This window comes from Nansenia antarctica (assembly GCF_963989245.1).
Source record: "Nansenia antarctica genome assembly, chromosome: 2".
Lineage (NCBI taxonomy): Eukaryota > Metazoa > Chordata > Actinopteri > Argentiniformes > Microstomatidae > Nansenia > Nansenia antarctica.
In genome coordinates, this window is record NC_137675.1 from 58,987,031 (window position 1) to 58,996,206 (window position 9,176).

General features: G+C 43.1%; 2 protein-coding genes across 2 annotated transcripts; both read left to right on the forward strand.

The window, feature by feature from the left end:
- Positions 1 to 833: 833 nt before the first annotated feature.
- LOC308150351 (mucosal pentraxin-like) lies at positions 834 to 1,895 on the forward strand (the record flags this gene model as incomplete). Its single annotated transcript, XM_080523195.1, has 3 exons — positions 834 to 891; positions 1,119 to 1,221; positions 1,358 to 1,895. 3 exons carry the CDS (start codon positions 834 to 836, stop codon positions 1,893 to 1,895), a joined length of 699 nt encoding a protein of 232 aa, XP_080379321.1.
- Positions 1,896 to 8,114: 6,219 nt separating this feature from the next.
- Positions 8,115 to 9,176, forward strand: LOC308150352 (mucosal pentraxin-like; the record flags this gene model as incomplete). The annotated part of the gene is made up of 3 exons (XM_080523196.1): positions 8,115 to 8,172; positions 8,400 to 8,502; positions 8,639 to 9,176. 3 exons carry the CDS (start codon positions 8,115 to 8,117, stop codon positions 9,174 to 9,176), a joined length of 699 nt encoding a protein of 232 aa, XP_080379322.1.

Here is a 9,176-nt window from a genome sequence, read left to right on the forward strand (position 1 = left end):
GAATACAAAAAGCACCGTCTATCTCGTCCACACGTCAAAAATATACGGCGAATATACAGCGTTTTTAAACATCTTCACTCTGGCAGGCGCTTTTAAACATCTTCGTTTTCAGAGGGCAAAAACTCGTTTGCGTCTGGACGAACCCCCCCAAAACGAATATAAAAATCCACGTTTATCAAAAAAACGTATAGGTGTGGACAGGGCCTCAAGCAGACCCACAACCAACAGCCCGTATAGACCATCACACTCCACCCCATAACATGGGGCCCATAAGGGACCCGAAACCAGTCCCAACAACAACAACAACAACAACAAAAATATACTAAATAAATAAACATCAAATGTAACAAAACAAATATCCAGTTCATTACATATTGTAGTGACCCACAGAGTAGCGGGTGTATTGATAACCATGCACAGCTGCCCCGCATTCCCCTATCAGGCGGATGGCCCAGAGAAGAGAACTGCAGGCTCGTTAGCCCCACATGCCACACCTGGGCCTCCTCCTAGGGACTCACAGATAAGGAGGAGCCACTTCTCTATTCCACTGATCACAATAAAAAGGACAGGAGAGACCAGACATCTTAGGAACTAAACTAGACATCTTCTGGATCAATTAAGCTACAGTACATCTGCCGTTTAGTAGAACTGACAAGGTAGGTTCTCTAGCATGACATACGGTGAAAGACATTTTGTCCATTAATGACACACTTGCAATTGAAGAGAATGCATTCAAGGAGAATACAAACCCATTTAAAGTGTATACTTGCATGTACACTGAAACCCTAATGTCATATTTGTTGTAAACATTGCTGTTGATGTATTGTGAACAGATGGAGAGACTCTTTGTGGTGCTGGTCATGTTCACCATGTGCTGGGCCGAGCCTCAAGGTGAGACATCTGAACATCCCGTTGATTTACTTTGAACATGAATGCTCATTTGACATACGATCAGTATTCATGAATCATATGGCACTACACACATACCTGGAAGTACATACCATTTACATTTGTGTATGCAATGGAAATCTCTTCAGACAGTACTAACATTACAATTCCAAATGTGCTTTGAAGGGTTTGTTTTGATTTGATGGACTGAATCCTCTTTGTCTGACCAGACCTCACAGGTAAAATGTTTACATTTACACGAGAGACCAACACTGCGCACGTGAAGCTGACACCAATAGGAGAGATCCTTGGCTCTGCGACCATATGTCTCAGGTAATATGGTGTTCAATACTTCTGTCGTCAACTTTAGACAACTCAAAACACCTTGACGTTGTGTCTGCATGTTGAATCCATAGTGATATTGAATATTTCTTGTTCTAACTCTATATTTATGAACCTCTTCCTGAAGGTATTTCACAGACCTGCGGCGACACTATACTCTGTTCTCCATGGCCTCCCGAAAAGACGACAACGACCTGCTGCTGTTCAAGAGGGTAACTGGAAGACTGGAACTGCACGTCAGGCATAAGGCACTCAAGTTTAAGGGGGTGCCAGGTGAGCTCAACGTGTGGGTCTCAGTGTGTGCCACCTGGAACTCCACCGATGGTCAGCTGTGGACCAATGGGAAGCCCAGCCCAACGCAGACGCCGGGCTACACAGGGGTGCTTGATGGTGGTGTTCCCAGTGTCATTCTGGGTCAGGACCAAGACTCCTATGGGGGGGGCTTTGTTACGAGTCAGTCATTTGTTGGGCTGATCAGTGATGTGAATGTGTGGAACCATGTCCTGTCTCCTTGTGAGATTCAGCACTTCACAGCTGATGTAAACTACAGCCCAGGCAATGTGATTAACTGGAGGGCACTGACTTACACTGAGAGTGGGCAGGAGGTGTTTGTAGAGGACAAGTTGAGAGCCATTTCTAACTTCTCCAACTTCTGTGCTGTTTAATCTTCATCATTCTCAAATTGCTGAATGTGACAATACCTCATGAGTTTTCCCCCTATAGAAATCGTTGAATGTATTCTAGCTGAAATTGAGTCACTTGATGTACATGCCAATAAAAGTAGTTAAGCAGTACACTGTTCTTTCTTTATTGGAGTACAGAAGAGGCTGTATGCACACACAGTTTTGTTGACCTGTATTTGTTAACCTTTTATTAGTCCCACTGAATCCTGTCCTGATTCAGTGAGTGCAATGCTTTGCCCATATTGAACACACTGCATGTTAGATAGCCTCTACTAGCTTCTACACTTAGGCAGCACAGAAGTTACTGCAGCTTATTTTACAAAACGCCTTAGTCAAGGCTGTCCAGTCACAACCAATCGACTCAAAAAGCAAAACACAAAGATTTATTGGGGAAAACACACAACATAATCCAGGATTTAACTGGGTTTCAGAACTTCTATGACCAGCTGCTCCTCCTCGACAGCAGACCCCCCTCTACCTGTCTGCCCTGGAGTCAAAGTTAGGCCCTGTCCACACCTATACGTTTTTTTGATAAACGTGGATTTTTATATTCGTTTTGGGGGGTTCGTCCAGACGCAAACGAGTTTTTGCCCCCTGAAAACGAAGATGTTTAAAAACGCCTGCCAGAGTGAAGATGTTTAAAAACGCTGTATATTCGCCGTATATTTTTGACGTGTGGACGAGATAGACGGAGCTTTTTGTATTCGTCACGTCATCATGCACGTAGATTTCTATGATCATGCGCACTGCAGCTGTTTGCTGTTCCCTCTAACGTCATATCCTGGCACCAGTAACTACTATGTTTACAATAGGCAACGGTGTTCGAGGCTACACAAGCGAGGAAAATGGATGTGAACAAAGTGCTTCTAGTTCTTTCACTGTTAACTGGGCTTTTAACCTGTTCACAGATAAATGCACAGTTAATGAACGAGAACATTGAGACAGAGGCGTCTGATTGGCCAGCGGGGCTATGGGGATAATATTATATCGCCGACTACTGGTGTGGAATGCTCAATGACAGCGTTTATATTGCGTTCATGCGTATGCATGTGGACACAGACATTGTTTATAAACATGCTGGTGTGGACGGTAATATTTTTATATACGAAAAACGTTTATCAAAAAAACGTATAGGTGTGGACAGGGCCTTAAGCCTAACTTGGATCTCGGCGGGCCTGGTTACCCCTGAAATCTAGTATCCAGGACCTACTGTCCCTTCCTTAAGCCTAACTTGGATCTCGGCGGGCCTGGTTACCCCTGAAATCTAGTATCCAGGACCTACTGTCCCTTCCTTAAGCCTAACTTGGATCTCGGCGGGCCTGGTTACCCCTGAAATCTAGTATCCAGGACCTACTGTCCCTTCCTTAAGCCTAACATGGATCTCGGCGGGCCTGGTTACCCCTGAAATCTAGTATCCAGGACAGTAAAATATTTAAAGTGCAATAGCTGGCAAATGAGCAGTGGGCAGGTGCAGATAAGCTAGTTGAAGGCTATATTGAAGAAGTGCGTTTTTAGCTTTCTTTTAAAAATATTTAGTGAGCTGGCTTCCCTGATCTCTAAAGGTAATGTGTTCCAAAGCTTTGGGGCATAGTTGGCAAAGGCTGCGCTCCCGATCTTCTTCTGACTGTTGCTGGGAACCTCTAATAAACCTGCGATAAATGATCTTAGTGTTCTTGAGGGCACATAATTGGCAAGGGAATTAGCAATGTACTTTGGGCCTCGCCCATTAAGGGCTTTGTATATAAGGAGGAGGACCTTAAAATCAACCCTACATGTTACTGGCAGCCAGTGCAGAGTAGCTAGGACCGGAGTAATGTGTTCTCTCCTCTTGGTTCTAGTTAGAAGTCGAGCTGCAGAGTTTTGAATAAGCTGAAGTCTTGCAGTAGTTTTTTTAGGAAGCCCAGTAAAAAGTGGCTTGAGACAAAGGCATGAATCAGTTTTTCAGCATCTTTTTGGTTTATAAGTGGTCTTACTTTAGCAATGTTTCTAAGGTGAAAGAATTATGTTTTCGTCACCTTGTTAATATGGGACTTGAAGCTTAGGTCTGAGTCGAAAATAACACCTAGACCTCAGGTTTAATCAATGATGTCAGTTTCCCTAGATTATTAAGCAGCATATCCCTCTTTGCTTTAGGGCCGATCAGTAGGACTTCAGTTTTGTCCTCGTTTAGCTTCAAGAAGTTATTGCTCATCCATTTATTTATTGCTAGAAGACAGTTCGTAATGGAGTCTATAGCTGAAGTATCATTTGGTTCAGCAGAAATGTACAGTTGCGTGTCATCGGCATAGCTGTGGAAACATACGTTGTGCTCTCTAATGATGTCCCCGAGTGGTAACATGTATAGTGAGAATAGTAGTGGACCAAGGCAGCTCCCTTGTGCGACTCCGAAATCGCTGTCATATTTCTCAGACACATGATCTCCAAGCTTGACATAGAACTTTCTCCCTGTAATGCAACTAATACAATTGTGCAATGTAGATTCTGCTTCCAGCATTATTAGTAGTGTTGTTAGTAGTATACTATTATTAGTATTATTATTATTAGTAGTAGTAGTAGTATTATTATTATAGTGACTATAAGTTCTGAGTTATTCTGGTTATTTATTATGCAGTTAAACAGGGAGTCCATTCTGAAGGAATCTCATAATAACTGATACTAGGCTTACTTTAAGTGTTACTATTGTATATGACAGTAATTCATAAGTTCTAATGATAGTAACTCTACCACTGAGTGTTCGTTTAGCTCCAGACAGGGCCTGGGTGTGTGTGTGTGTGTGTGTGTGTGTGTGTGTGTGTGTGTGTGTGTTCTGGTAGCATTGTGTATGTATGTTACGGAGCCCCCCTGGGGTCACATGGTAGAGAACAATTATTTGATGTGTGAATCTGTTCCCTCGGTTTAGTAAATCTGTTCCCTCGGTTTAGTAATTCGTTAGGGTTAGGGTTAGAATCCTTGCAATCGTTCTGGCTCGTAGGGCCTAACCCTAACTCTAACGAATTACTAAACCGAGGGAACAAATTACTAAATCGAGGGAACGGATACCTGTCTGTCTGCCCTGGAGTCAAAGTTAAACTCTACCTGTATGTCTGCCCTGGAGTCAAAGTTACTCTCTACCTGTCTGTCTGCCCTGGAGTCAAAGTTACTCTCTACCTGTCTGTCTGCCCTGGGGGGTATTCCACGAAGCTCGATAAAGTTCTAAGCCTCGAAAATGTTAGCTTGCGTTCGGTGCCATCAATGTGGCTCAAATAATTCGCTGCTTGGTTGAGCTCCTTCTGAGTCAGATATAATTAGCCTGGTCGCGACCAGGCTAAAACACAGGCTATGGTAAGACGCGCGTCAAAAAAGGCTCACAGGCGGAAACTAAACCCCGAACGACAGTTCCTCATGTGTCTTTTAGGAAATATTAGTTCCCACTTCACACGAGATAGATAGATGGATAGGTTGACTGTGTGATAGATAGATAATTTGATAATTTGAAAGTGTGATCGATCGATAGATAGTTTGATTGTGTGATAGATAACTAGATATTTAGAAAGTGTGATAGATAGATAGATCGATGGATACATAAATTAAAAAATGTACAAAATAAAATAAAATGAATAGGTATGTCTATTGCATTGCTGTTATCACAGCGGTCTGGTTGGCGCAGTGGTTAAGGCAGCCGGCTGGAGTCCCAAAGGTTGCGAGTTCGAAGTCTTTTTTTCTTTTCTTTTTTACATTTAACCGAAGATTTCATGCAAAGGCTTCAAACACCATTGTAATCGTGTCAGTTCTTGTAAATTAGCCTGCACCATAATTTTATAGCCTACATACTTTTTTAGATGAGATTTTAGATTAGATTCAGACAACGAAATTGCAGTAAAAAGTGTGTCGGAAGAGGGATTCGAACCACGTCTAAAAATTATGAATAAATCCTGTGGCAGCCGTCGATACCACTAGGCCATTGTGGCGATATGACGGTTTGTAGCCTGCTGCTGATATCACCACAGTAGTAATATTCATTTATTAAAATATGAACATATAACAATAACTGGGGCTAGTATGACCTACGCATTTAATCGGTCAGCAATTTCTTGCCAAACCATTTCCCTCGCCTTGTTAATTGCGGCAGTATTGCACTATTTTACATCTTATTTTTCCGTCTTCATAAAGATCAATAATTCGGGAATGCTGCGCAAATGTAGTACGCCTGCAGAGTGGAGTATCTTCATTTCGACAGATCGACTCTTCTGGGCTCTTTATGTCTGCGTGCACGCGCCGATATCGAAGATTTGTAAGCCTGTCTTCTGTGAACACTCATCACGCAAGGCTGATCCTCGTTCGAGGAATCACCTGAGGCTTGAATTCCAATCTCGAGTTGCCTGAGCGCCGCATTTATTTATATCGCCGCTATACTGATCCGCCTTTAGTGGAATGGCCCCCTGGAGTCAAAGTTACTCTCTACCTGTCTGTCTGCCCTGGAGTCAAAGTTTCTCTCTTACACCTATAACGGCATAACAAACTGGATTCTTTCAGCACATGATAAACCTCTTAACCATAGAAACAAACATGTTTGTACATCTGTAAACAGGTTAAAAGTCCAGTTGACAGTGAAGGAACTAGAAGCACTTTGTACACATCCATTTTCCTTGCTTGTGTAGCCTCGACCACCGTTGCCTGTTTTAAACAAAGTAGTTACTGGTGCCAGGATATGACGTTGGATGAAACAGCTGCAGTGCGCATGATCATAGAAATCTACGCGCATAATTACGTGACGAACACAAAGACAACTGTCTATCTCGTCTACACATCAAAAATATACAGCGAATATACAGCGTTTTAAAAAAGACTTCACTCTGGCCGGAGTTTTTTTAAATGTTCGAATTCAGGGGGCAAAAACTTGTTTATCAAAAAACGTATTAGTGTGGACAAGGCCTGAGTCTGCTTCTCCTGCAACATAAGGCTATGTCCACACCTATACGTTTTTTTGATAAACGTTTTTCGCATATAAAAATATGACCGTCCACACCATCATGTTTATAAACAATGTCTGTGTCCACATGCATACGCATGAACGCAATATAAACGCTGTCATTGAGCATTCCACACCAGTAGTCGGCGATATACTATTATCCCCATAGCCCCGCTGGCCAATCAGACGCCTCTGTCTCTCAATGTGCTCGATCATTAACTGTGCATTTATCTGTAAACAGGTTAAAAGTCCAGTTAACAGTGAAAGAACTAGAAGCACTTTGTTCACATCCATTTTCCTCGCTTGTGTAGCCTCGAACACCGTTGCCTGTTGTAATAACAGGATATGACGTAGGAGGGAACAGCAAACAGCTGCAGTGCGCATGATCATAGAAATCTACGCGCATGATGAGGTGACGAATACAAAAAGCACCGTCTATCTCGTCCACACGTCAAAAATATACGGCGAATATACAGCGTTTTTAAACATCTTCACTCTGGCAGGCGCTTTTAAACATCTTCGTTTTCAGAGGGCAAAAACTCGTTTGCGTCTGGACGAACCCCCCCAAAACGAATATAAAAATCCACGTTTATCAAAAAAACGTATAGGTGTGGACAGGGCCTCAAGCAGACCCACAACCAACAGCCCGTATAGACCATCACACTCCACCCCATAACATGGGGCCCATAAGGGACCCGAAACCAGTCCCAACAACAACAACAACAACAACAACAAAAATATACTAAATAAATAAACATCAAATGTAACAAAACAAATATCCAGTTCATTACATATTGTAGTGACCCACAGAGTAGCGGGTGTATTGATAACCATGCACAGCTGCCCCGCATTCCCCTATCAGGCGGATGGCCCAGAGAAGAGAACTGCAGGCTCGTTAGCCCCACATGCCACACCTGGGCCTCCTCCTAGGGACTCACAGATAAGGAGGAGCCACTTCTCTATTCCACTGATCACAATAAAAAGGACAGGAGAGACCAGACATCTTAGGAACTAAACTAGACATCTTCTGGATCAATTAAGCTACAGTACATCTGCCGTTTAGTAGAACTGACAAGGTAGGTTCTCTAGCATGACATACGGTGAAAGACATTTTGTCCATTAATGACACACTTGCAATTGAAGAGAATGCATTCAAGGAGAATACAAACCCATTTAAAGTGTATACTTGCATGTACACTGAAACCCTAATGTCATATTTGTTGTAAACATTGCTGTTGATGTATTGTGAACAGATGGAGAGACTCTTTGTGGTGCTGGTCATGTTCACCATGTGCTGGGCCGAGCCTCAAGGTGAGACATCTGAACATCCTGTTGATTTACTTTGAACATGAATGCTCATTTGACATACGATCAGTATTCATGAATCATATGGCACTACACACATACCTGGAAGTACATACCATTTACATTTGTGTATGCAATGGAAATCTCTTCAGACAGTACTAACATTACAATTCCAAATGTGCTTTGAAGGGTTTGTTTTGATTTGATGGACTGAATCCTCTTTGTCTGACCAGACCTCACAGGTAAAATGTTTACATTTACACGAGAGACCAACACTGCGCACGTGAAGCTGACACCAATAGGAGAGATCCTTGGCTCTGCGACCATATGTCTCAGGTAATATGGTGTTCAATACTTCTGTCGTCAACTTTAGACAACTCAAAACACCTTGACGTTGTGTCTGCATGTTGAATCCATAGTGATATTGAATATTTCTTGTTCTAACTCTATATTTATGAACCTCTTCCTGAAGGTATTTCACAGACCTGCGGCGACACTATACTCTGTTCTCCATGGCCTCCCGAAAAGACGACAACGACCTGCTGCTGTTCAAGAGGGTAACTGGAAGACTGGAACTGCACGTCAGGCATAAGGCACTCAAGTTTAAGGGGGTGCCAGGTGAGCTCAACGTGTGGGTCTCAGTGTGTGCCACCTGGAACTCCACCGATGGTCAGCTGTGGACCAATGGGAAGCCCAGCCCAACGCAGACGCCGGGCTACACAGGGGTGCTTGATGGTGGTGTTCCCAGTGTCATTCTGGGTCAGGACCAAGACTCCTATGGGGGGGGCTTTGTTACGAGTCAGTCATTTGTTGGGCTGATCAGTGATGTGAATGTGTGGAACCATGTCCTGTCTCCTTGTGAGATTCAGCACTTCACAGCTGATGTAAACTACAGCCCAGGCAATGTGATTAACTGGAGGGCACTGACTTACACTGAGAGTGGGCAGGAGGTGTTTGTAGAGGACAAGTTGAGAGCCATTTCTAACTTCTCCAACTTCTGTGCTGTTTAA